The sequence below is a fragment of the Oncorhynchus nerka genome, linkage group LG12 (assembly GCF_034236695.1).
Source record: "Oncorhynchus nerka isolate Pitt River linkage group LG12, Oner_Uvic_2.0, whole genome shotgun sequence".
Lineage (NCBI taxonomy): Eukaryota > Metazoa > Chordata > Actinopteri > Salmoniformes > Salmonidae > Oncorhynchus > Oncorhynchus nerka.
The window spans coordinates 20,595,943-20,623,793 of NC_088407.1; the positions used below are offsets into that span (position 1 = coordinate 20,595,943).

At 44.9% G+C, this 27,851-nt stretch overlaps 2 protein-coding genes across 3 annotated transcripts in view; both read right to left on the reverse strand.

The window, feature by feature from the left end:
- The window catches only part of LOC115137933 (phosphofurin acidic cluster sorting protein 1-like), a 101,474-nt gene extending 96,662 nt beyond the window's left edge, over nucleotides 1-4,812 (reverse strand). Inside the window, exon 1 of the mRNA XM_065025360.1 lies at nucleotides 4,342-4,812. Coding sequence (XP_064881432.1) covers nucleotides 4,342-4,496 — 155 coding nt within the window. The 5' untranslated portion in view covers nucleotides 4,497-4,812. The remainder of the gene's footprint in view (nucleotides 1-4,341) is intronic.
- A 6,837-nt stretch (nucleotides 4,813-11,649) lies between these two features.
- Nucleotides 11,650-27,467, reverse strand: LOC115137943 (splicing factor 3B subunit 2-like). Of its 2 annotated transcripts, none has more exons than XM_029674264.2 (22): nucleotides 27,264-27,467; nucleotides 26,743-26,789; nucleotides 26,572-26,631; nucleotides 26,092-26,319; nucleotides 25,523-25,585; nucleotides 25,184-25,307; nucleotides 24,732-24,889; nucleotides 24,244-24,352; nucleotides 23,891-23,991; nucleotides 17,548-17,748; nucleotides 17,140-17,256; nucleotides 16,808-16,888; nucleotides 16,367-16,594; nucleotides 15,770-15,919; nucleotides 15,412-15,501; nucleotides 15,095-15,202; nucleotides 14,673-14,780; nucleotides 14,351-14,493; nucleotides 14,049-14,150; nucleotides 13,816-13,915; nucleotides 13,071-13,262; nucleotides 11,650-12,120 (listed from the first exon to the last, which is right to left on the reverse strand). In XM_029674264.2, the coding sequence occupies exons 1-22, from the start codon at nucleotides 27,391-27,393 to the stop codon at nucleotides 12,049-12,051; spliced, it is 2,712 nt and encodes a 903-aa protein (XP_029530124.1). In that variant the 5' UTR covers nucleotides 27,394-27,467; the 3' UTR covers nucleotides 11,650-12,048. The 2 variants fall into 2 exon arrangements, with proteins under 2 accessions (XP_029530124.1, XP_029530123.1); XM_029674263.2 differs by having other exon boundaries at nucleotides 26,548-26,631.
- Nucleotides 27,468-27,851: the final 384 nt, after the last annotated feature.

Consider the following 27,851-nt stretch of genomic DNA (forward strand, 5'->3'; position numbering starts at 1 on the left):
CTCAGCTACAGCCCCAGCTACAGACCTCAGCTACAGACCTCAGCTACAGACCTCAGCTACAGACCTCAGCTACAGCCCCAGCTACAGACCTCAGCTACAGCCCCAGCTACAGACCTCAGCTCCGACCTCAGCTACAGACCTCAGCTCCGACCTCAGCTACAGGCCCCAGCTACAGGCCTCAGCTACAGACCCCAGCTACAGACCTCAGCTACAGACCTCAGCTACAGACCTCAGCTACAGACCTCAGCTACAGACCTCAGCTACAGACCTCAGCTACAGACCTCAGCTACAGACCTCAGCTCCAGCCCCAGCTACGACGAGGGACAGAGTTGACTACAGCTCAGCAGTAAAACTCATCCAACCGTCCGTTCCGTTCCAGTCCTCTGGGCTGGAGTCACAGGAATTTCCCTTGGTTCATGCCAGGGCCTTGTGCTTCAACAACTCAGTCGGCAGGAGCAGGAATCCCAACCATCCCCTTATGTCAACTCTCACCCTACGTCCCACGTGGTACCCTATTCCCTATATAGTGCACTACTTTTGACCAGGGCCCATAGGGCTGTTAAAAAGTAGTACGCTATGTAGGGAAAAGGGTGTAATTTGGAACTGACTCCAACAACTGACTAACACGCTTAGTAATGGGAATGTTTCATTATTTCAATGCCACATACAGCAGAGCTATATTAACAGCTACATTTAAGGTTTGGTGGTGATCAGCTGAAACACATTGCAGGAAGGGTATGCTATTTTTGTCACTGGGATTATTTGGTTTGGGAATAAAATAAATGTTGTTTCACCCCCCCGCAGGGTGTGAGTTTGAAGAAAGTCAATGAGGAGAAAAAGCTGTGAAATGAGATGGTTGGTGACAAGCGCTGGTAATGATTGTGACGCTGCAGAAACATGGTAAATTGGAGAAAGTAGGTTACTGTAGTGTATACTGATCAAGGACCAGTTTAGTTCCCCCTTCAGCATAGTTCACTATGGTAAAGTGGCAATAAAGGCTGACTCTGGAACTGACCTCACAAGGGCACTTTTAGTCAATGCAAACAACACGCAAATTGTGGGTAGACAGGAACAGGAAGAGGTTACAGCTACAAACCTCTACAGTGAGGAAATTCATGATCCAGTTTCTGCACTAATCACAATGACAAGACAGCCTGGGCCTATCTTGAGACACAAGTGATGGCTCTTACCTCCTCCCATATCTCCAGGGGTGAAAGTAAGGCGGTATGTTTCAGAACGGCATCCCAGCTAAATAAATTGCGGGGGTTACGCCGTACCGGTAAAACATGAGCCATTCATAATAATTCAAACAAAATGTCAAGAAAACTGTCGGCTATTAGACAACTTTTGAATATGTCAGAGGCATTGAAAAAATGAGCGAATGGACTTGAAAACTGGTGGTAAAGCCTGCGCTCCAAAATGCGATGTGGTTCGATGAGAACACCAAGGCAGAGACGAGTGGCCGACACCGAGGCGCACGCGGACTGCAGTGGACGCATAAAATCTGGCCTAATGACAATTTTGGCCTCATGGCCTAGTACAGGAGCCCTTTGAAGTGATTGTTAGACAATCCGATGAGGGTTGTGTTTATGCCACAGTAAAAGCTAATACATTTTAAAAAGTTAAATAACACATATTTACAACTAGGCCCACAGAGATCCTATTGAATGAATAGGGATTCTATATGGAAAACTATGACAAGCCCATACATTTTTTTAAGGACATAAAGGAGGTCCTGTACCAGGAAGAAATGAATTCTACTTCCACCCCTGCATATTTGACAAGATTGGACAGGTGAAACTCAGGATTCTCTAGCACAGTCTAACGATCTAGGCTGCATTGCGTCAGATCAGTGATTGCCTCATGGAAAGAGAGAATGAAAAGAAGGAGGAAGAAAGAAAGAAAGAAAGAAAGAAAGAAAGAAAGAAAGAAAGAAAGAAAGAGTGTATTTCTCAGAGTTCTGCTTCCCGGTCTGTTTCTCTGCAGTGAAATGGAAGAAGGGGTGATGGACCACGACCTGCTAAAGCATGAAACTGTGCAGATGCAGCACGGTGACATCACTATGCACTGAAATATGAAATAGTCAACAAACCTCCCAAAACAACCGAGACCTTCTCTAGCCTTAGTAATAATCCGAGACAGGACGTCAAAGTGACAGCGTAAGGACACAGACGGGATATTTTAGAGAACAACTCATCTACACACTTAACCCGAAAAAGCACTTGACAAAAATACTGAAATGCACACCGTCAAAGCACACTCAAAGGCTTTAGTTCTAGATGAACAAAGCTCTAAAGCTTTTTGAAAAGGATCATTAGAAAGCACAGTACTAAAGCCCAATGTGATGACGCTTTTACCAGTCCTGTCTCATGCACTGGCATCTCGGTATCAGTGTTTCTGCACTACGGTTATGATATGGTTATTATATGGTAATGAAGTTACTATGATTCTTCTTTTTTTAGATATATATTTTAAGGGATTTCCAGGTTTTATTGAACAGATAGCGAGAGAGAATGACCGTGGGGAAAGATAGAGAGAGGTTGTGTCAACGGATTCGAACCTATGCCGATATAGCCAGGGTCAGTGTGCTAGCTTAGCATGTAACAAACCTATGCCGATATAGCCAGGGTCAGTGTGCTAGCTTAGCATGTAACAAACCTATGCCGATATAGCCAGGGTCAGTGTGCTAGCTTAGCATGTAACAAACCTATGCCGATATAGCCAGGATCAGTGTGCTAGCTTAGCATGTAACAAACCTATGCCGATATAGCCAGGGTCAGTGTGCTAGCTTAGCATGTAACATACCATGCCGATATAGCCAGGGTCAAGCTTAGCTAACAAACCTATGCCGATATAGCCAGGGTCAGTGTGCTAGCTTAGCATGTAACAAACCTATGCCGATATAGCCAGGGTCAGTGTGCTAGCTTAGCATGTAACAAACCTATGCCGATATAGCCAGGGTCAGTGTGCTAGCTTAGCATGTAACATTGCCTCCCTCAACTTGCTTGTGACTGGGCTTGAACCAGGGTCCTCTACCTCCCTCTTTCTTTCTCTCAACTTGTCTCTGGATGTGTATGCAGGAAGCAAAAACGTCTCAACCAAGGCAAGTAGCACCATGCATGAGCAAAGAGCTACGCCAACACACGTAACCGCCCGCTTGACAACTTGGGAACCGATTGAACTATACAAAAGGTTCCAAATGGATGGCTCCAACGGCGACATTTCTAGCTAGCTGTGGAGGGAGGTTACGGTACGTTCCAAACTACTTTAACATCTGTGCCAGAGGTTGCAGCATTACCTCTAGTCCACACTGAGAACCTTCTATCGGCCAATGTTATGTTACTAGGACAGTGTAGTTCTGTACGAGCTGTATATGGCCATTGAGAAGGGGGTAGGGTAGATGTTTAAACACACACACACATACCAATGAGCACATCAAGTGTCATATAGCATAAGAAATTGTAGTACAGCAATGAGAGAGGGAATGAAAAGATAGAAAGATAGAGAAAGAAAGATGCAGACAGTGGCCTCTAACCTACACACACACACACACACACACACACACAAAGAGGGATCTTGAGAATGTGTTCATAATAAGCATGGATCGATGTTAGGTGTGTGCTTTCCTGGCCACTCTTCCTACTGCTCCATTACATGGGATTAATACACACTCCCCTATCTGGATAAACCCTCAAAAAAGAGGATTCTATAAGAGCAAAATCGACCTCATCAATTGATAAGGACTGTAGAATATTGCTAAAACCACCGGCAATATTTGAATCGAAATCAAATGGTGAAGCCTTGCGCTACGGGATGAAATACATCCAGACAGACAGTTTGTTTTTTAAAACTGTTTTTTCTTCTGTAAACCATGTCACCTGAATGACCATTTGATATGCATTTGATATGGTACTTCCCCCCTAAATACCACGACCTACTGAGACATACAGAGCTAGTAGTAGGCCTACCATGTGCCTGAGGGGGAATGTACATCAAATATACATTGTTAGAGAATATCAAGAAGACTCTTCAGTGGAATGTGGACGAGCCTATATATATGATGGCTACGTGTCTGGGTAGACCAGGTAAACAAGACAACAACAAGTTTGCGGGTTGGCAATGCATTATCATGCTCAGACACCTAAAACAATGCATGCCTCCTATGTCAACCACCTAAAGAGAATGTAAGAGCATTTTTGGTAGTAAAATCACAAGTAAACACATACAGGGGGCGTCTTTATGCCTTCTGCAAACGGTGCTACTTTGTGTAAACACGGACCAAACAAGAAACCAACAGACAGGCAGAAAAGCAACTATCTCCTCATACTCGAATGCTCCTACCTCGGCACACAGCTTGGCGAAGAGCGGTCCACTTCCCAGGTGGCGTAGAGGTTCATGTGGACCGGGCGATTCGAGGTGATCGTGACAGGTTTGGAGGGCTGCACGTGCAGGGAGGGTGCACCTCCAGTCCGCGGGAGCCCTCCTCGCTCCGACATCACGGAGGTATGTTAGCTAAAAAATGGTTTCAAACGAACGGGTTTAATAGCCTGTCTTCTTTTCCCTCTGCCTCTTCGCTGCAAAACCTACGGTGTGCGTGAACAGTTTGGCTAGTGAATGCGTAAAAATGTTCGTCCGTGCAATCGAAAGTTAATCCTTCTCCTCTATAGAATAACTATTATTTTGGTTGTACTAGATGGTAACATTACTGTCAATGTCCTGGCTTTCACAGCGAGCGAACCCTCTTTCTTTCTGTCAACTTGTCCCTGGATGTGTATGCAGGAAGCAAAAATTTCTCAACCAAGGCAAGTACCACAATGCATAAGCAAAGAGCTACGCCTCTTGTTAAAGACGTAGCCTACGCGTCGATTCCTTTGCAGGAGAGGGGGGGGGGTGAGAGAAAAAGAGGGGGAGAGAGGGGGTGAGAGAGAGAGGGGGTGAGAGAGAGAGGGGGGGGTGAGAGAGAGGGAGTGAGAGAGAGAGAGAGAGAGGGGGGTGAGAGAGAGAGGGGGTGAGAGAGAGAGAGAGCGAGAGGAGGGGGGGGGGTGAGAGAGAGAGAGAGAGGGGGAGTGAGAGAGAGATATGAGAACATAATAATGACAGTGTAATAAGAAGCCCTCCCTCAACATTCTGCTTTTAAAAGGTTAGAAGTTGGTTCATTAAGAAATTATTAGCACTCAGGTAAAGCTATATATAAATCAATTGTATTTTGTTATCAGTCCAAAAAACTAAATTGATTAATCAATCAATGTGAATGTTTGTTTGTGTTTTTTTTTTTTTTACTTATAGGGCACATCTCTCCAAGCTCATTCATCGATTGCAACCATATGGATAACTTAAAAAATGTTGTCCTCAGAGGTGTGACTAGTGATGAATTCAAGGAATTTCTCCAGTATGACATGCTTAGAGGTATTCTATTTAGTTTTGAGATGTTTTAAAAGTACTCCATTCGAAAACAAATGAGTGGGGAAATTCCACCCCTAAAGGGATTTAATCAGCTCAGCCCAGGTTAGTACTAGCTTCTGATAGTATAGGCCAACTGTTCATCCCAAATGTCACCCTATATCCTACATAGTGCCCTACTTTTCGACAAAGCCCTATGGGCCCTGGTCAAAACTCGTGCACTAGCTTATATAGGTGATAGGGTACCATTTAGGACGTAAACATTTGTGACTCACGGTCTTTCTCCATTATAGGCTCCACATACTATCGCGCCGTCAGTAAAGATGTTAGGATGCAAAACCGGTTAGGCCTACATGAGCTCAACTTCGTTGCGTCACACGACCTTGAGAAATGTTCACTGTGCACATGTTGACTAACTTCTTCCCCCCCTTACAGTACTAGGCTACTTCAGGTAGACTTAGGCCATGCCTATTACTGAGTTATTGAATGTTCATGGTGTCTATAATACAGGCTATGTCTATCGCGTCGGCACTAACCATGCGATTTGGGCACGTGCTGCGCTTTGATCTAGGCCCTATTGCAAAGGACGGGTGGCGCCCATTTTAGGCTAGTCTGTCTACTGTCTGGTTAGAATATGAATCACTCAGGTGTTGTCATTTGATAATCAGACACACGCGTATCACGATTTGAACCAGCTTGTAGTGGGATTTATTTTCATTAATTTCACTATGCGTAATTGTCATTTGCAATGAGCTTGTTCAGTGGTGTAGTGGAGGGTATAAGCAGGTATATGCCATATATCCAATTATCTTTAAGTGGGCATTGCGTATACTCACATCGGAATCCTCACTGATACGAATCAAAGTAGTGGAGTGTAGGTATACCCCGTATCAATTCATACGGCTGGTGGAACAGATCGGAATGTTTAACTTAAAATGTTGATAAACTATTATTTCTTCATATTTTAGGCGCATCAATGTACCAGCCATGTACACTCGGCATTAGACCTATGCGTGAATGTCCCAAAATGTCCTTTGCGGGAAAACTGTTCTAAAATGAGCAACGGACACGAAATCGGTTTGATGAACAAAGATAGAAAAATCCGTTAGAAAGAAGCGGGAAATAAAGACACAACAAATATCATCGGTTGCTAATACTATTAGGATAATGCCTTTGGCTGCTAGACAATGAAAGCATGTTGAAAGAAAACTAATAGAACAGGAGAACGCATGTGAGTAAGATAAAATCATTGCCTCCACGTCTCAATGGTGGGATTTTGGAGCAAGGTAATATGAAGTAAAACGTCCAGGTTTCAAACAATTACTGAACATGAAAAATATAACGATGCTAATGATAGGCCTAACCGTTTTCTGGTAGATGTAAAGGCTTGACTAAAAACCATCTCTATTAAATGTTAACTAGCTAGAAAGTAGCCTATGCCTACCTGTCAGAATGATATCATGATTATTTGCGTCAACCCATTGACAATTTCTTTCGCAAACACAATCTCATGTGCCACAGAAACACCACTAATCAAGCAGTAGCGCTAGCTAGGTGCCCTTACGCTAGAATGAAAGGGTAACCCCCCCCAAAAAAATGTCTTAATTCAAAAGTGGTCTCCTGATGTGGTTTAAGCATTGTTATGGACTCTTAGAAAATACAAGTTTGTTATTTTTCTGTAAAAAAATAAAAATAACTTTGAAAATCTGAAACCGGTGAATTTCTGACGCAGTTTATCTGTTTCAATAGTTGGTCTACTATTGGCCTACTGCACAGTGCAGCTTGGGTTGGCCTGACTGTAAGACCAATATAGGATTGATCATGTTAGGTCATTCAGAGGGTATGTCACTATTTCTCATTAAAAAAATTCACACAGTGCGCCTTTCCTCCTCCAGACGGCCCGTTTAAAAATATTGAGGAAAAATGAGAGTATACCCATTTCTCCAGGCACCACTACACCGCTCCGCTTGTTATCATGACGACATCAGTTTCAAGCTTTAATGTCACGTGCATAAGTACAGTGAAATGCCGTTCTTGCAAGATCTAAACCCAACAATGTAGTAATCAATATCAATGTAACACTAAAAATAACATAAGGTAGAACAAAACTACACAAAATATATACAAATGAGAAATAAGAAGAACATGAGAAAGTAAGAAGCTATATACAGGGTCAGTTCCAATACCATATATACAATGTGCAGGGATACTGGAGTGATAGAGGGAGATATGTATAGCGGTAAGGTGACTAGGCATCAGGATATATGATAAACAGAGTACCAGCAGTGTAAATGATGAATGTATGTGAGCATTTGTGTAGAGTCAGTATAAATGTGTGTGCGTGTTATGTGTGTGTTGGGGTGTGTGAGTGTGTATAGAGACAGTGCAGAAAATCGAATAAAATACAAGGGTCAACTCAGACAGTCCATGTAGCCATTATGTTAGCTATTTCGCAGTCTTATGGCTTGGGGATAGAAGCTGTTCAGGAGCCTGTTGGTTTCAGACTTGATGCACTGGTATCGCCTGCCATGCAGAAGCAGATTGCCAATAAGTGGTAAGGAAACCTAGTCAATGATGCTGGGCGTGGGAAGGAGCTCACCGGAGTGGAGTACCGGCACAGAAAATGTTCTATTGCTTCAGTGCCTTTTCCTCTTATAGAATATAAGCTCAAAAGTATTGTGGAGCTCCTGCCCCTAAATGTAAATAGTACCACCACCTATTTCAGTCCAAGTCAAGCACTGGATCTATTCAAAGAGAGACTATAAATACAAAAGTATGTGGACAGCCCTTCAAATTAGTGGATTCAGGTTTCTATGGCCGAGCAGCCGCACACAAGCCTAAGATCACCATGCGCAATGCCAAGCGTTGGCTGGGGTGGTGTAAAGTGGAAACATGTTCGCTACCTGCCCGAATGTATTGTGCCAACTGTAAAGTTTGGTGGAGGAGGAATAATGGTCTGGGGCTGTTTTTCATGGTTCAGGCTAGTCTTAGTTCCAGTGAAGGGAAAGCTTAATGCTACAGCATACATTGACATTCTAGATGATTCTGTGCTTCCAACTTTGTGGCAACAGTTTGGGGAAGGCCCTTTCCAGTTTCAGCACGACAATGCCCCCGTGCACAAAGTGAAGTCCATACAGAAATGGTTTGTTGAGATTGGTGTGAAAGAACTTGACTGGCGTGCACAGAGCCCTGACCTCAACCCCATCAAACACATTTGGGATGAATTAGAACCCCGACTGCGAGCCAGGCCTAATCGGCCAACATCAGTGCCCGACCTCAATAATGCTTGTGGCTGAATGGAAACAAGTCCCTGCAGCAATGTACCAACATCTAGATGAAAACCTTCCCAGAAGAGTGGAGGCTGTTATAGCAGCAAAGTGGGGACAAACTCCATTTTAATGCTCATGATTTTGAATGAGATGTTTGACGAGCGGGTGTCCACATACTTTTGGTCATGTAGTGTATGTGAGTGGGAGACAAGGACATGTTTATTAAACGGGTCAATGAGAGTCACTGATGATGGTATAATCATAAAAAGCCTTTATACTTGCAGTTAGGATGACATTCATTCATGTGTGGCTCTACAGATATCTGCATATTCTCTGGCCCCGTGGCTAAGCATTAACACTCACACTGTGTTCCATCCGGGTGTTGTCTAACAGATTATTCATGGAAGGGTTCTCTATTATCAATCATAACCTTTATTTAACTAGACACGTCAGTTAAGAAGAAATTTGCATTTACAATGACGGGCCACGCCGCCCAATGGGACTACTAATCACGGCCGATTGTGATACTGCCTGGAATCGAACCAGGGACTGTAGTGACGCCTCTAGCACTGAGATGCAGTGCCTTAGACCGCTGTGCCACTCGGGAGCCCAAAACGCTGCCGTCATGATATCTTCACAACAACAGCCAATGTCTCCAGCGCACTCTACTTTTCAGAAAGGTGTTCGTTGTGTCACGCATAAAGACACATTTGGTCTTTCTAATCCAGTTTCAACATGACTGCTTTCGAACCATATTTCTAAAAACATATTTAGAGTGTATATCACACAGTGCATTCGGAAAGTTTTCAGACCCCTTCATTTTCCACATTTTGTTACGTTACAGCCTTATTAAAAAAAAGTCTCATCAATCTTCACACATTAGCCCATAATGACAAAGCAAAAACAGGTTTTTACAAATGTTCACAAATTAATAACGGAAATATCACATTTACATAAGTATTCAAACCCTTTACTCAGTACTTTGTTGAAGCACTTATGGCAGCGATTACAGCCTCATTCTTGGGTATGAGACTACAAGCTTGGCACACCTGTATTTGGGGAGTTTCTCCCATTCTTCTCTGCAGATCCTCTTAAGCTCTGTCCGGTTGAATGTGGAGCGTCGCTGCACAGCCATTTTCAGGTCTCCAGAGATGTTCGATCGGCTTCAAGCTCAGGCTCTGGCTGGGCCACTCAAAGACATTTAGAGACTTGTCCCAAAGCAACTCCTGCATTGTCCTGTTGGAAGATGAACTTTCACTCTAGTCTGAGGTCCTAAGCGCTCTGGAGCAGGTTTTCATCAAGGACCTCTCTGTACTTTGCTCTGTTCATCTTTCCCTCGAGCCGGACTAGTCTCCCAGTCCCTGCTGCTGAAAAACATCCCTACAGCATGATGTTGCCACCACCACCATGCTTCACCGTATGGATGGTATTGGCCAATTGATAAGCGGTGCCTGGTTTCCTCCAGACATGATGCTTGGCATTCAGGCCAAAGACTTCAATCTTGGTTCCATCAGACCAGAGAATCTTGTTTGTCTGAGAGTTCTTTAGGTACCTTTTGGCAAACTCCATGCGGGCGGTCATGTGCCTTTTACTGAGGGGTAGCTCCCATCTGCTGCAGAGATGGTTGGCTTTTTAGTTGATTCTCCACAGAAGAACTCTGGAGCTCTGTCAGAGTGACCATCATGTTCTTGGTCACCTCCCTGACCAAGGCCCTTCTCCCCAGATTGCTCAGTTTATCCGGGCAGCCAGCTCTAGGAAATCTCCTTCCATTTAAGAGTGATGGAGTCCACTGTGTTCTTGCGGACCTTTAATGCTGCAGAATTTTTTTTGTACCCATCCCCAGATCTGTGCCTCGTCACACTTCTGTCTCTGAGCTCTACGGACAATTCCTTCGACCTCATGGCTTGGTTTTTGCTCTGACATGCACTGTCAACTGTGGGACCTTATATAGACAGGTGTGTGTCTTTCCAAATCATGTCCAATCAATTGAATTTACCACAAGGGGACTCCAAATTATAGAAACATCTGGAAACTGGATGCACCTGAGCTCAATTTTGAGTCTCATAGCAAAGGGTCTGAATTCTTATGTAAATAATGTATTTCAGTTTTATTTTATACATTTGCCAACATTTCTAAAAACCTGTTTTCACTTTGTCATTATGGGGTATTGTGTATAGATCGATGAAGGAAAAAGTGAATTGAATACATTTTAGAATAAGGCTGTAACGTAACAAAATGTAGAAAAAGGGGTTCTGAATAGTTTCCGAATGCACTGCACATGGTGGTCATTTAGCAGATGCCTGTATTTCAAGTAGACTAGCCGATGTGGTCCTGTATGGTTGACTTGGTGGAGCATGGGCTGTACGATCCTTTCCCGGGACCACACATACGTCAAATGTATGCACACATGACTAAATCGCTTTGGATTATAGCGTCTGCTAAATGGCATATATTACGTAATACATAGTCATGTTTTTACAAAGTGGCTTCGAGGTTGTAGTAGGCTACCATACGCTAGGATGACAAATCCTGGAATAGTGTTGCAGAAAGCCTGCCAGGCATTATGGTGCAGTGGAGCCTCATTGTGTGTGTACTAGTGACTGAGTCAGCATGTGGTTACTGCTATCAGTTATTTAGGGCACAGTGAGTGTTTCCCAGACGTCAGGTGACTGTCACACTGGATCCTCCGTCAGCCCCTGGTGGATTAACCCAGAACTACACCTTGTTGTTATGTCAGCATAGCTGTGGCCTTGACTTGGTCAGGGGGTATACGAGGTTAGCTCATGGTTCGTCATGCTAGGTATGACTTCATACAGCCATGTATCAGCACCGTGTTAAAGCTTTAGATCATTTAAGTCATTACTATAGCCTTTCCTCCCTCACAATGTTACTTATTGGTGGGGGATGGGTGATTTCAGGTCACGTGGCCTAGGGAAAAACAATTAGCCCTCAAATGTATTAACCATTTGGATCCATAGACTGGATTGACATGGAGTCTTTTATTTACAAAAAGAGAAAAGCACAGCTACATGGAAAGTAGTCACACAGGACAGAATAGATGGGTTATATAAATTCTGCCTACAGTGGAGACCTGGCAACGGTTCTCCAGAACACCAGGGTTGGGCTCAATTCCATTTCAATTCCAGAAGTACAAACATTCCAATTCTCTTCAATTATGAAAATTGGAATTTGCTTTATTTTCCAAAATGGACTGGAATTGTAATGGAATTGGCCCCAGTCCTGCCAGACGCGTATTATCATTGTCATTAAGAGGAAAAGACAACTGTATTAACGGATGGTTTTGTGTGGGTTCAAATCTGAGCTCGTCTTGTTCGGCCTGTCCTCTCTTCCCATTTCCTCATGGTGTGTTATTGGTGGTCTAAAACTTGAACTCTTTGTATTTCTTGGCACCTCCTCGTGTGTCCTGAGGCTGGGCCTTCCTCTTCTTTTGCTGTGGGGTGGAGAGAGATATGGAGAAGAAAAGTCTCAATATTGTCATACAAGGCTAAAACTGTACAATCAAACCTTCTCCTCTTAGTGAAAGTGGCATATGACTCCAACCCCGTCACAACATGTTGCAGGGCTGAGAAAAGGAAGAAGGGAGGAATGTGCACACTGCTTTCACTCTGAAAACCCTGCTATCCCAGGATGGCCATATTCAGAAGCAGAGAGAACATTTCAACAAGAGAAAAAAAAAGTAAGACTTTGCATTAATGGCTATTATGAAAGTGGATAAATAAATAGAACAAATCCTAAACGTTTCAGATTACATTTGAATAGGATTAAATCACTCAACTAACAATGGCTAAAATCAGATCCTAATCTTCACATCTAGTGTTAATTTATTCTGCCACATATGGGACTGGAGAAAGAGCCTTTCCAACACAGTGCATACCATCATTCTCCTACCCTCATCTCGGCCCCAATTGACAGGATACATTTCATGCTAAACTATAGCAGTAATGAACCAGGATGACTCCTCGCATCCTTCTCATAAAGCATTGGAGAAGAAGGTCTGAGGGGAGGAACCACTGACTTTCTCCCACAACGTGTTTTGAGACGAGGAGACAGGACATGAAGATACAAGAACACATCACTCAGATTCACCCCGGGGCTTTCTAGCTCCTCATTACTGTGTGTATACTGACTAGTCTAGTACAAGTCACAGCTAGAAGAGCTTTCTCTGACTGTCATATCTGCTTTAGTCTGAGCATGAGTGTCCTGGAGGAGTAGAAATGTGATCAGGAAAGGGGGATGTGGTAAACAATTACAAGACCAAACAAATCACAAGGTGCCGGGTTGTATTCATTAGTGAACATTGTAGCCAAACTGTTTTGCACCATAGCTATATGTTTTGTACTGTAACAAATGGCCACTACAGTTACAGTGTCTCAGGGTCACCTTCTGTTTGGCGGCGTGCTCGGCCACCATGTCGCTGAAGTCCTCCTTCTCCACCTGGGCCTCCTGGTTCCTGACGTGCTCCTCATACTTCTGGGTCATGGCCATGGGGTCCAGCTCCAGCTCCTCTGGGGCCAGAGCCACTTCTACCCCTTGGAACTCCTGGCCTCCGCCCGCCTTACGACCCGCCATGGCCTGAGGAGGAGAGTCAGACGGGAGACAAAGAAGCTCATCTGAAACTGTTCCCTATTCCCTGTAGTGTACTGCTTTTGGCCTAAAGTGGGGAATAGGGGAGTTAGTGTGTATGTGGGTCATGTAGGTGTAGAGAAGTGTATGAGTGTACATCCATGAAGGTGTGTTTAAAGAGATGGCAATGAATCTTCTACTTCCCCAGAGTCAGATCAACTCATGGATACCATTTGTATGTCTCCGCGTGCGGTTTACAAGAAAGTTAGACGTAGTTTCGCGAGCCGATGGTAACTAGCGTTTGTGCAATGACTGGAAGTCTACCCGTCCAGCTAGCACACAGCTAGAGGCTATGTGTTTGAGTACCAGTGCATACACGTATGTATGTGATTGTTAGTGAAATATGCTCTGCGTATGTATGAGTAAGGGACTAACTACGGGTTGTGTTTTTGGTACGAGTGTTAACATGCCTACACCCCAGTGGTTGGTATGTGGTAGGTTTAGTAGTGATCTCTGATAGGGCGACTTTATCCAGACACAGTGTTTTTGCCATTGTCCTTACCCCCGATACGTCGTAGATGTGTGTGGATGCCATCATGGCTGCTCCTCCAGAGCCCGTTCTCCTCTCTGGGAGCACCGTGAACAGCTGAGGAGTCTCATTCCTACACACACACACACACACACACACACAGAGATGCATGTTACAAACACTCACAATACAGTAAAACGACACACACTCACAAATTAAATATTAGTGAATAGTCACACAACCTATTCCTGGCCACACACACTCACCCGTCCATAGCCTCCTCAATCTTCTTCTTCCTCAGCTCAATGAGCTCTGGAGTCTCCATACCAGCAGGTACCGACGAGAATCCTCCGGGAGTGATCAGACCACTGGAACACACACACAGGCTCAGAGTTAATAAACCACTGATCACTGTATTCAAGACAACACACACAACCCACTACAAATGGCAACTGGTAATTTGTTCCACGTGACCAACGGCTTATTGATCCAACAGAAGAGAGCCTGGTTCGTTTCAAGTCCATGTCAACTTGATGTGTTTAAAACAGTCAGTTAATGACTCGTCTACCTGTCTGCCGGTGTGAAGAAGCCGGTTTCGTCTGGCTTCTCCTCATCACTCTCGTCCTCCTCCTCTTCCTCGGAAGACTCCTCGTCTGAAGGCTCCAGCTCTCCCCACGGCGTACGATCCACCTCCTCCTCCTCCGCCTTAGCCTACACACAGACATGTAGACAATAGGACAATAGTTAACAGGCCATTGGCCCAAAGCAGACAGCTGGTGTGTCAGATATAGCAATGTGTGGCAGTGGGGGGTACGGTGGTGTTGTATGGTAAATTAAGGGTGTATGGTGTATATGAGGGGAATCGGGCAGGGGTGTGAGGAAGACCTCACCTGGAAGTCGACGGCGTTGGTCCCGAACACATCACCGTACAGAGGCTTTCCCGTCTCATCTACAGGAGGCTTCCCCCAACCACCAGCATGGTAACCGAACGAACAGCTCTGAGAGAGAGAGACAACAGGAGAGTGGGGGGGTGGTCAATAAAAGTCTCAGTGTAATAAGCTTCACAATACAGTATAAACACTTTTATTACATTGGAAAAAGTCTCCCGGGGGGACACAATACAGGGGGACACAAACTGTTAAAGCAGATGGGCTCGATTCGATCCGTAGCGCTGAAGCTCTGCGCTGTAGTGCGATTTCAATGTTAAAAGTCTAGCGTGTGTTCTCGTGGAACATCGCCTTCACATTTCTAGCGCAGCTCTTCAGCGCTACGGACTGAATGGAGCCCTGTGTCTGCGTTAAGGCAAGCTTACCTCCGGGATGGGCGAGTTGAGCCCGGGGATCTTGAGGTTGGGGTAGGAGGGAGGGGGGCCGTATCTCTGCATGGCGATCAGCCAGGGAGGGGGAACCTTGTGGGAGTTCTACACGGGAGGGGGGAAACAACTTTAGCGAAAAGACCATGGTGCATCAGCAATATGAATGATTACAGTTCCATAAAACAAAGCAGAATTATAAAGTCGTCCATCAGTAACATTAAAGGTGGTAGTGGGATCGTAGGCTTCCACAGCAGAGTGAAAGTAGAAGTGGGATAATAAAAACATTGGGAAAATGATGACGCTGAAAAACTGACCGGTCCAACGGGCATGCCCAGAGCAATACGCAGCTCATCTGACAGGTCGCCTGGCTTCTTCTCCTTCAGCCTCGTCTCAAACTCCTTCCCCTGTAGCGAGGGAGAGCGAGAGAAACACAGATTGTAAGAATCAACATTTCATTCCTAACACTAATTCACCAGAGCAGAGTACACTGACTACCATCTGTTGATTCAAGACCCAACAACGAGGTATTGAGGGAAACCCAAACCAACCACCGATTACAGCCCTAATTATTCCATTCAAGGTCCAATCAATCAACAGGAAGTAGGAGTAGAGTTTCTGATGTTAGGTGCTATATACAGTGGAGTCCTCCATTGAGCAGTCAGACATCCTTACCTCGTAGTAGAGGTCACCGTGGATGGAGAGTTTCGGCTTCATCTGCCACTTGAAGAAGGCGTCGTGGAGCTTCTGGTAGTCGATGTCGATCTTGCCCATCTTGGGACGCACCTTCTCCCTCATCTTGGTCTTCATGGTCTTGGCATCCTCCTGTAAGCAGAGTACCACGTCATTCAGTGTTACTTCTGACAACGTGTTTCACTACTCTATTTTATACAGCTGTTCATGGAACAAATATTTAACGGATGTGTGTTATTTATTGATGTTTTGTAATGAACTTGAAGTAAACGCCGCGTGAAACAGAAAAATACACAGGCCATGTTTGTATACTTTAAAAGCGGTCATTCTCCTCATGCTAGCCAAAAACTAGGGAGATGAACATGGTGTTAACAGCTGGAACCCACCCACCTTTCCAGCTGGAACCACCAGCCAGTGCCTCATTGTGCCTACTGTCTGGTGCTACTACCCCTCTATTGGACAGAATCATCCATCTTCTCCTGTAAAGATTCTCTGGTACCCCTCTATTGGACAGAATCATCTATCTTCTTTCTCCTGTAAAGCTTCTCTGGTACCCCTCTATTGGACAGAGCCATATACCTTCTCCTGTAAAGCTTCTCTCATCTCCTGGATGCCTGTCCTCTTGATGAACTCTGGCAGCTCGAAAGGGGGCTTCTCGATACCCCTCTTGCCCTGGAGGTACTTCCTCTTGAAGCACCAGTGTCGGGGGACGGGCACCGTGTTCCTGGTGGCCTTCAGGTGCACCAGCAGCTTGGGTTCCTGCGCCGTCACGTCGTGCATCTCCACCACGTCAGGACGCGCCACCAACTGGAGGAGGACGGGGTCAAAATCAACATCGGACACAGATCTCTATCAATCTCCTTTTAAAACATCTCCGGTGACCACCCACACAAACTGAATCAGCTCATATAGACAAGCATTCATGAGTAAAGTGTTAGGTACAGAACAACTTCTATACCAACTTCATCAATACACAGGAGCTAGAATGTCTAACTCTTAAAAAGCAGGTAAATGTATTACCTGTTTGAGTTCAGCCACAGTTAGTCTGTTCATTCTCCTCAGCTTCTTCTTAGACATCTTGGGAACATCTGGTCTGATCTCCTGTACACACACACACGAAGAATGACCACGAGGATAACTTCCATGGTCAACACTTGGTCAAAGAGAGAGCACTGGAAGATGACACTATTTCTGTGTCCCAATCGTTCACCTTTCCTCCACAAAGTGCACACTACTTAGGGCATTAGGGTAGAGAATTGGGACGACGCAGCATATAAACACTCCTGTTTGAGAAGTATTTTTTCATCCAAGCTCAGGAATGGAGAGAATGTAGAGGAGAGATGAATACTAACGTCGTCACTGTCGTCGCTGTCTTTCTTTTCCTCCTCAAATCCCTTCTTCCTCATTAGAGCAGGAGCCGGCTCCTTCTCCGGTTCCTTCTCCTTCTCCTTCTTCACGTCATCAGTCAGCTGAGAGAGGGATGGACAAACACAGTTCATTAGAACTGTTAGCAAAAGACTAACGCGCAAACAGATTCCATCCTTAAATCAACACAACAAAATTATTCACTTTTCATGCTTGTTCAGAGGTTCTTGAAACTACTGCGCTGAGAACTGGTGGGTCAACTGAACCTGATGCGATTTTACTTTAATTCTCGGGCCATTAAAACACTAAATATGAACAATAACACTGGACACATCTGTTTTGACAGATTTTTCATAAAGAACCATAAAGCCAATATCTAAAATGGGGGCCCTCACCTTGAAGGCCTCAAAGATCCTCTTGAAGAAGATGAAGTTAGGATCGTAGATCTCCGGTTCCTCTGTAATATACTCAATCTCCACCTCAGGCTCTTTCTCCTTCTCTCCATCCTCCTCTTTCTTCTCCTCCGCATGCTCCCTCTTCTCCTGCTCACGCCTCTTCTTGTTCTTCTTCTTACGGTTCCTGCGCTTACGATTTTTCTGAGAAGGGGAGAATGCAAGAGGGAGAATGAAAATGCTAATAACTGAAACTAGGGCTGGGCAGTATATCGTATTTTATGACATACCATTATTGATGCAGGGACCGGTTTGGGTTTTACTTTACCTTCTATACCGGTATTTGAATGTTTGGTTTGTTAAATGTGATATGCCTTGTGTGACGTCCATTTTTATAGTTTACTTCGCTACCTGAGTCATCCCTCTCCACTCTCTCTCCGTGCCACTTTCAACACAGACCCAGTCCCACTCCGTCATTCAAGGAGCACATTTGATGTTCCTCAACTTGTGTTCAGTCTGCATGGTCAATGTTGACGACAACAAAGCAGTTTTCACTTTACTTCTTAATATAAAACCACTAGTGTTCTATAATGACACTATTATTTTGTGTTTCTTACATCAGCAAACAGCTAGTTTGTATTTTCTTAGCAGGTTGCCCTAAATCTTGTGAGACGCTAATTGTTAGCCGCTAATGATAATAGCTAGCTAGCTAATAAATGTATTGACTAAGAGCAAACGTAGCTAGCTAATACAGCCTGATAATACCAGTGATGGTGTAGACCTAAATCAGCATGTTGTTTGTGCAACAGTATCTTCTAAATCAAAGAGTAATATGCAAAGCAAGAATATGTTAGCTATATCAAGTAGCTAAGAAAAAAACATGCAATGTAGCCAAAGCTTATAGGGTCCCCTAGGAAACATTTATCAACACTTTAGTTCCTAACCTGTCACAATAACTCCTTCCTGGCATTTTTATAAATTGTCATCTCAAGCAACACTGTATTCAAAGTGCCCACTATTATATGCTAACTATAATAATAATAATAGTCATTATATTCCCATGATTCCAACAGTTTTGCTCTAAATCAAATCAAATTTTATTTGTCACATACACATGGTTAGCAGATGTTAATGCGAGTGTAGCGAAATGCTTGTGCTTCTAGTTCCGACAATGCAGTGATAACCAACAAGTAATCTAACTAACAATTCTAAAACTACTGTCTTATACACAGTGTAAGGGGATAAAGAATATGTACATAAGGATATATGAGTGAGTGATGGTACAGAGCAGCATACAGTAGATGGTATCGAGTACAGTATATACATATGAGATGAGTATGTAGACAAAGTAAACAAAGTGGCATAGTTAAAGTGGCTAGTGATACATGTATTACATAAGGATGCAGTCGATGATGTAGAGTACAGTATATACGTATGCATATGAGATGAATAATGTAGGGTAAGTAACATTATATAAGGTAGCATTGTTTAAAGTGGCTAGTGATATATTTACATCATTTCCCATCAATTCCCATTATTAAAGTGGCTGGAGTTGGGTCAGTGTCAATGAGAGTGTGTTGGCAGCAGCCACTCAATGGTGGCTGTTTAACAGTCTGATAGCCTTGAGATAGAAGCTGTTTTTCAGTCTCTCAGTCCCAGCTTTGATGCACCTGTACTGACCTCGCCTTCTGGATGATAGCGGGGTGAACAGGCAGTGGTTCGGGTGGTTGATGTCCTTGATGATCTTTATGGCCTTCCTGTAACATCGGGTGGTGTAGGTGTCCTGGAGGGCAGGTAGTTTGCCCCGGTGATGCGTTGTGCAGACCTCACTACCCTCTGGAGAGCCTTACGGTTGAGGGCGGAGCAGTTGCCGTACCAGGCGGTGATACAGCCCGCCAGGATGCTCTCGATTGTGCATCTGTAGAAGTTCGTGAGTGCTTTTGGTGACAAGCCGAATTTCTTCAGCCTCCTGAGGTTGAAGAGGCGCTGCTGCGCCTTCTTCACGACGCTGTCAGTGTGAGTGGACCAATTCAGTTTGTCTGTGATGTGTATGCCGAGGAACTTAACTTGCTACCCTCTCCACTACTGTTCCATCGATGTGGATAGGGGTGTTCCCTCTGCTGTTTCCTGAAGTCCACAATCATCTCCTTAGTTTTGTTGACGTTGAGTGTGAGGTTATTTTCCTGACACCACACTCCGAGGGCCCTCACCTCCTCCCTGTAGGCCGTCTCGTCGTTGTTGGTAATCAAGCCTACCACTGTTGTGTCGTCCGCAAACTTGATGATTGAGTTGGAGCGTGCGTGGCCACGCAGTCGTGGGTGAACAGGGAGTACAGGAGAGGGCTCAGAACGCACCCTTGTGGGGCCCCCGTGTTGAGGATCAGCGGGGAGGAGATGTTGTTGCCTACCCTCACCACCTGGGGCGGCCCGTCAGGAAGTCCAGTACCCAGTTGCACAGGGCGGGGTCGAGACCCAGGGTCTCGAGCTTGATGACGAGCTTGGAGGGTACTATGGTGTTGAATGCCGAGCTGTAGTCGATGAACAGCATTCTCACATAGGTATTCCTCTTGTCCAGGTGGGTTAGGGCAGTGTGCAGTGTGGTTGAGATTGCATCGTCTGTGGACCTATTTGGGCGGTAAGCAAATTGGAGTGGGTCTAGGGTGTCAGGTAGGGTGGAGGTGATATGGTCCTTGACTAGTCTCTCAAAGCACTTCATGATGACGGAAAGTGAGTGCTACGGGGCGGTAGTCGTTTAGCTCAGTTACCTTAGCTTTCTTGGGAACAGGAACAATGGTGGCCCTCTTGAAGCATGTGGGAACAGCAGACTGGTATAGGGATTGATTGAATATGTCCGTAAACACACCGGCCAGCTGGTCTGCGCATGCTCTGAGGGCGCGGCTGGGGATGCCGTCTGGGCCTGCAGCCTTGCGAGGGTTAACACGTTTAAATGTCTTACTCACCTCGGCTGCAGTGAAGGAGAGACCGCATGTTTTCGTTGCAGGCCGTGTCAGTGGCACTGTATTGTCCTCAAAGCGGGAAAAAAGTTATTTAGTCTGCCTGGGAGCAAGACATCCTGGTCCGTGACTGGGCTGGGTTTCTTCTTGTAGTCCGTGATTGACTGTAGACCCTGCCACATGCCTCTTGTGTCTGAGCCATTGAATTGAGATTCCACTTTGTCCCTGTACTGACGCTTAGCTTGTTTAATAGCCTTGCGGAGGAATAGCTGCATTGTTTATATTCGGACATGTTACCAGACACCTTGCCCTGATTAAAAGCAGTGGTTCGCGCTTTCAGTTTCACGCGAATGCTGCCATCAATCCACGGTTTCTGGTTTGGGAATGTTTTTATCGTTGCTATGGGAACGACATCTTCGACGCACGTTCTAATGAACTCGCACACCGAATCAGCGTATTCGTCAATATTTTCATCTGACGCAATACGAAACATGTCCCAGTCCACGTGATGGAAGCAGTCTTGGAGTGTGGAGTCAGCTTGGTCTGACCAGCGTTGGACAGACCTCAGCGTGGGAGCCTCTTGTTTAAGTTTCTGCCTGTAGGCAGGGATCAACAAAATGGAGTCGTGGTCAGCATTTCCGAAAGGGGGCGGGGCAGGGCCTTATATGCGTCGCGGAAGTTAGAGTAACAATGATCCAAGGTTTTACCACCCCTGGTTGCGCAATCGATATGCTGATAAAATTTAGGGAGTCTTGTTTTCAGATTAGCTTTGTTAAAATCCCCAGCTACAATGAATGCAGCCTCCGGATAAATGGTTTCCAGTTTGCAAAGAGTTAAATAAAGTTCGTTCAGAGCCATCGATGTGTCTGCTTGGGGGATATATACGGCTGTGATTATAATCGAAGAGAATTCTCTTGGAAGATAATGCGGTCTACATTTGATTGTGAGGAATTCTAAATCAGGTGAACAGAAGGATTTGAGTTCCTGTATGTTTCCTTCATCACACCATGTCTCGTTAGTCATGAGGCATACGCCCCCGCCGCTCTTCTTACCAGAAAGATGTTTGTTTCTGTCGGCGCGATGCGTGGAGAAACCCGTTGGCTGCACCGCATCGGATAGCGTCTTCCCAGTAAGCCATGTTTCCGTGAATCAGAGAACATTGCAGTCTCTGATGTCCCTCTGGAATGCTACCCTTGCTCGGATTTCATCAACCTTGTTGTCAAGAGACTGGACATTGGCAAGAAGAATGCTGGGGAGTGGTGCGCGATGTGCCCTTGTCCGGAGTCTGACCAGAAGACCGCTACGTTTCCCTCTTTTTCGGAGTCGTTTTCTTGGGTCGCTGCATGCGATCCATTCCGTTGTCCTGTTTGTAAGGCAGAACACAGGATCCGCGTCGCGGAAAACATATTCTTGGTCGTACTGATGGTGAGTTGACGCTGATCTTATATTCAGTAGTTCTTCTCGACTGTATGTAATGAAACCTAAGATGACCTGGGGTACTAATGTAAGAAATAACACGTAAAAAAACAAAAAACTGCATAGTTTCCTAGGAACGCGAAGCGAGGCGGCCATCTCTGTCGGCGCCGGATCTCTGTCGGCGCTCTAATTTACAAGTCCAATCGCAATTGCAACATTTGGTTAAAAATAGGTCCTAGATTATTTGCCCATATTATGCAGCTCTAGATGGCAGTGTGGAAATCTCAACTGAGCAGTGGTGTAAAGTACTTAAGTAGTACTTTTAAGTATTTGTACTTTTTTTGGTATCTTTACTATTTTTTACAACTTTTACTTCACTACATTCTTAAAAGAAAATACTGTACATTTTCCCTGACACCTAAAAGTACTCGTTACATTTTAAATGCTTAGCAGGACAGGAAAATGGCCTAATTCACACACTTGACAAGAGAACATCCCTGGTCGGACTCACTAAACACAAATACTTTGTTTGTAAATCATGTCTGAGTGTTGGAGTGTGCCACTGGCTATCCGTACATTTAAAAAGAAAGAAAATGGTACAATCTGGTTTTCTTAATATAAGGAATTTGAAATTGTTTATACTTTTACTTTTGATACTTAAGTACATTTTATAAATTACATTTACTTTGATACTTAAGTATATTTAAAACCAAATACTTTTATTCAAGTAGTATTTTACTGGGTGACTCACTAACTTGAGTAATTTTCTATTAACGTATCATTACTTTTATTCAAGTATGACAACTGGGTACTTTTTCCACCAATACAACTGCAGGAAATGCAGAAATCATAAAAGTGCTGAAATTTGTTCTGGTTGAAGTTGAATTGAACAGTATAAAACAATCAGAGTGAATAAAGACTCATTGAAATCACTTAGAATATATATGTGTTGCCACCCTGGGATCGCTCACTACTCATAAAGCACCCTGGGATCGCTCACTACTCATAAAGCACCCTGGGATCGCTCACTACTCATAAAGCACCCTGGGATCGCTCACTACTCATAAAGCACCCTGGGATCGCTCACTACTCATAAAGCACCCTGGGATCGCTCACTACTCATAAAGCACCCTGGGATCGCTCACTACTCATAAAGCACCCTGGGATCGCTCACTACTCATAAAGCACCCTGGGATCGCTCACTACTCATAAAGCACCCTGGGATCGCTCACTACTCATAAAGCACCCTGGGATCGCTCACTACTCATAAAGCACCCTGGGATCGCTCACTACTCATAAAGCACCCTGGGATCGCTCACTACTCATAAAGCACCCTGGGATCGCTCACTACTCATAAAGCACCCTGGGATCACTCACTACTCATAAAGCACCCTGGGAACGCTCACTACTCATAAAGCACCCTGGGATCGCTCACTACTCATAAAGCACCCTGGGATCGCTCACTACTCATAAAGCACCCTGGGATCGCTCACTACTCATAAAGCACCCTGGGATCGCTCACTACTCATAAAGCAAATGTACAACTTTTATTATTCAAAAACTAAAAATACCGTCAAATATATATATATTTTTAATCCCGTAATATAATATTTTGGCCACATCGCCCAGCGCTAACTGACACCGTTTCCTACTCCTCATGCCTCTAAGAGCTTATGTAGATTGAAACAGAAGCTTCAGCAGGTCAAGCAGGTTATCAATACGAGTCATGCCAACTTGACCCTCTGAGCTTCAGGAGTAACAGGATGAATCTCAACAGTCTTTTCTTGACTCTTCATGGCCTCTCCCCTGGCATCCTTCTCAAAACACATTGGAGGAAAATATCCAAGGTTCCTCCCCTTGGACATTATCCTCCGATACATTTTGAGGAGGCGAGAGGACACGAGCAATCAAGGAAACACAATTGAGTTTCAACCAAAGACAGCAGGGTGGGATGAGGGGAATTAATAGAACACTCACGTCTTTCTTAGAGAGAGAACCGTCGTCCTCTTCAGTCTCAGACAGGACGGCAGCGGAGGAGTTGTTCATCTCCATCTCTGGGCTCTCCTCCTCCTCCTCTTCTGGAAGATAGAAAACACAGAGAACATTCACTGGTCAGGTCAAGGTGCAACAGGGCTCTTAACCCAGGACAATATTACTAAGACTGCAGTAGTTCCATTGGGATGATATCAGGCACTCTCGGTGCGTTTATTCACAAAGCGTTTCAAAGTATGAGTTCTGATCTATTAATTATGATCCTAAAAAGCTAAACTGATCCTACTCCAAATACAGGCCATGATTCATTCCTCCAGTGTGTAGTTCCAGGTTCTGACCTGTGGGGGTGGCGCCAAGCTGCTCCTGTCTGATCTCCTTCAGTTGGAGAATCTTCTCCAGAGCCTGGGGGATCTTAGGACCGACACCCACATCCTCTCCCTGCCACACCTGCCACACACAACACCAGGAATACAGAGATTAGACGGATGCAATTGTATTCTGCCCTGGCTTATCCTGTGTTATTATGCCCTCTGAGTGACTCAAAGACAATAACAAAATCAATGGGGGCCCCATGCCATGACATTTTTAGAATTTTAGATTCTCCCTAACGGCCAAATTTTTATTTTGGTGATTGTTAATTTTCAAAGACGATCGCGTAAAAAATATTTAGCTCCATTATCTTCTCGACATACATTATATCTGGTTTTAGTTGTTTAAATGTACACTGAAAAAATAACCACCGTGAAAATCATTTTCTAACAACAAAAATATTTGATTATATCTTTTGGAGTGCGGCAACGATTAAGCAGCGGCGGGTGGTTCATACCTCTCTGGCGTCCTCTCCAGGGGGAGGGGGAACTCTCTGTCTCTGGGTATGCATCATGGACATTCCAGGAGGAGGTGGGTTCATTCCACCAGGATTCATTCCAGGAGGGGGGGGATTCATTCCAGGAGGGGGTGGATTCATTCCACCGGGGTTCACACCTACAACAACACCCAGATCTCAACTGACACCAACAACACCAACGTACCAGGTGTGTGTCACCGTCAACACAACAGCTTTACAGACTTCACACCGTTCTTAAAAATAGAAAGGAATGCCATTGGATATGTTTAGATTTGGATAGTGACTGTGTTAAGCCAATATGGGTGACTATGTGTGAGTATATGCTGTCTAAAAAGTGTGCGCTGTAGACAAATCTATTCCCCCTTGAGAGACAAAGTTGTATTGGAAGTTAGAATTGACATTTTAGTGTTGATGGCAGGCCAAGGACTGACCTCTCATCATGGGGGGCATCATGCCAGGTGGTCGTGACCCTGGGTCAGACATCCTGGGCCCTGGTCCTCCATGCTGCCTCTTAGCCAGCTCCTGCTGCCTCTCATGTTCCAGCATCACCGCCGCCTGACAGAGGGGAGAGAGGAGACATGGAGGGAGGAGAGAGAGGAGGAAGGAGAGGAGACATGGAGGGAGGAGAGAGTGGGGAGAGAGAGATATGTTTCAAATTCCAGGCAAGGTAAAGCAGCTGTATGATAACTTTGGGATTGGTTGTGACAACACTACTGATAAATAATTTAGATGGGAGAAAGACATGAAAATCAGTCTCCTCCAGGTCCTACCCTTTTCTGCTGCTCCAGAAGTTCCTGCTCCTTCATGTGCTCTTCCATAGCACGGGACTCCCCCTGAAATACACACATACAAAATGGCAAATCTAGACCAGAACTCCTCTTCCTTCCCATTGCAATAGAAGGCAGACTACATTCCAACTAGGGCCTGGAGTCGTTCCTTACTCAGGTAAAAACACAGGGCACAATGTGAGACCATATTTGAGGGTCTGAGGCCATACACTTGTGGCAGGTAGGCTAACGGTTACAGCGTTGGGCCAGTATCCGAGATGTTGCTGGTTCGAATACCCGAGCCGACAAGGTGAAAAATATGTTGATGTGCCTTAGAGCAAGGCACTTAACACTAATTTGCTCCAGGGGCGTGGTACTACGGCCGACCCTGTAAAACAACACATTTCACTGCACCTATGCGGTGTATATGACAATTCAACATCCTACTCGAGTCTAGGATCAGGTCTTATCTGTCCATACACTCTTCAAATATTATAATCTACAAGACAAGACTGATCCTAGACCAGCACGGCTACTCCAAGAGGCTTACTGAATGCAGGCCAAGATCGTACCTGCTGCTTGGCCCTCTCCTCATGCTGCATCATCATGGCAGCCCTCTGCTGCACCATCTTCAGCTGGTCCTCCTGGGAGAGGCCGGGGGGCATGCCTGGAGGCTCCATGCCCATACGCATCCCTGGTGGAGGGGGTCCACCTGCCATCATGCTCATCGCCTGGAGCATACCCATTCCAGGAGGCATGGGGGGCATGGGCATCGGGGGCATGGGGGGGATTCCTGGCATCTGGGGGGGAGGAAGGAAAGAAAGCTGGTTAAGTTGTTTTCGATTACAGTAAGTGTTTTTTCCTGGACCATGTGAGAACCAGGAAAACGTATTCCTGGTCAGATCACACAGTCAAGGTAAAACTCCTGGTCCTGTTCATGACAGATTGATGAACTACTACAGAGTTTATAGCTAAATAATCCCAGTGATGAAATGTAAGAATGAGATTTGATTAGACTGTCTAAAAACCTTATAGGGTCGGTTGGTGCTGACCTGCGGGGTCATAGGTTTATCATCACTCCCTAGGTTGGGTTTGCTGAGCATCATTCCAGTCTGAGTGGGGGGAAACACAGATACACACCGATCAATGGATCATATTGACAGATGAAATACACTCACCCTCTCACACATGCACTAACACACGTGAACACACACACAACTGACCTGCATCATGTATCCCTTAAGCCTGTCCAGCATCTCCTCTCTGGGACCTGAGGAAGGAGGGAAATAATAACTGTAAACCAACAATGAACACTATAACAAACATAGGACAACAACAAACAATTATTTAACTACAAATTAAATAAGTTTAAATTCAACTTAGTCGCTCACGCACGGATGCTGACAACGACTCGTGCGCGACTATCAAGTATCACTTTAGATGATCAGTTATTAAACACCCGAGTGATTAGCTGTTAGCTATGAATCATATTGACTAGTTCGCTAGCTAACGAATAGACATTCGTAAGCAAAATTCTCTTCGTAGAGGTGGTGAACAAACTTGTAATATAGTAATTGTGTAGGTAACTAGCTGATCATTTACACTCTCATTTAATTCCACGAAGGCCTGCTATGTAGCTAGCTAACTTGCCGCGGAACTATGGATAACCTGCTAGCAGGCTAGCTACACACAATGCACGCATTCGTCCCAGCCGGAGCCTGCTGCTCCGACTTCGGCTTCTTACCCATGTTGGGTGCGCCTAGCTCGCCTAGCTTGGCTTGAAGCTCTGGGTTGGTCCATGTATTGAGGGCCGCCACAGAGCTCCCCAAGTCGGAGGGGATAGATTCGGTCCCCGGCGGTCCGTCAGATGCCATCTCGAAATTCTACCGATCAATAGCTCTCTACAGAAACAACAGAAACGACAGCAACTAGAACCAGACGAATCTCGAAAGGCACGATGGGACATTTCAGTATACCGGAATAAGCAGTTGGAGAAATCTGGGAAATGTAGTCAGTGGTAAGAGGAATAACTGCGTTTCCAAATTACAACCACTAGATGATAGCAGAGACATGGATTTGGAGAGTTTTTGACAAGCAGTTTCTGCAATATGATGCATTAATACGACACTACAACATTCTATGGCAGCCATGTTGGCTCCACGTTAACATTATGTGGGGAATATGGTTACAATGCTATGTAACTGATCGTCTAGAAAGACCTCAAAATCAGGCGGTGTGAAAAGAAGGCCGAGACAATCATTAAGACTCCAGCCACTCAAGCCATAGACTGTTCTCTCTGCTTCCGCATGGCAAGCGATACCAGTGCATAAAG

Excerpts from the sequence above, each read along its gene's own strand:
- LOC115137943 (XM_029674263.2), bottom strand. The coding sequence starts at position 27,393 with ATGGCATCTGACGGACCGCCGGGGACCGAATCTATCCCCTCCGACTTG. Across the intron at positions 14,151-14,350 it reads TTCTTCACACCGGCAGACAG|TGGTCTGATCACTCCCGGAG; the intron begins GTAGACGAGTCA and ends TGTGTGTTCCAG. Across the intron at positions 12,121-13,070 it reads AGCACGCCGCCAAACAGAAG|CAAAAGAAGAGGAAGGCCCA; the intron begins GTGACCCTGAGA and ends TCCACCCCACAG.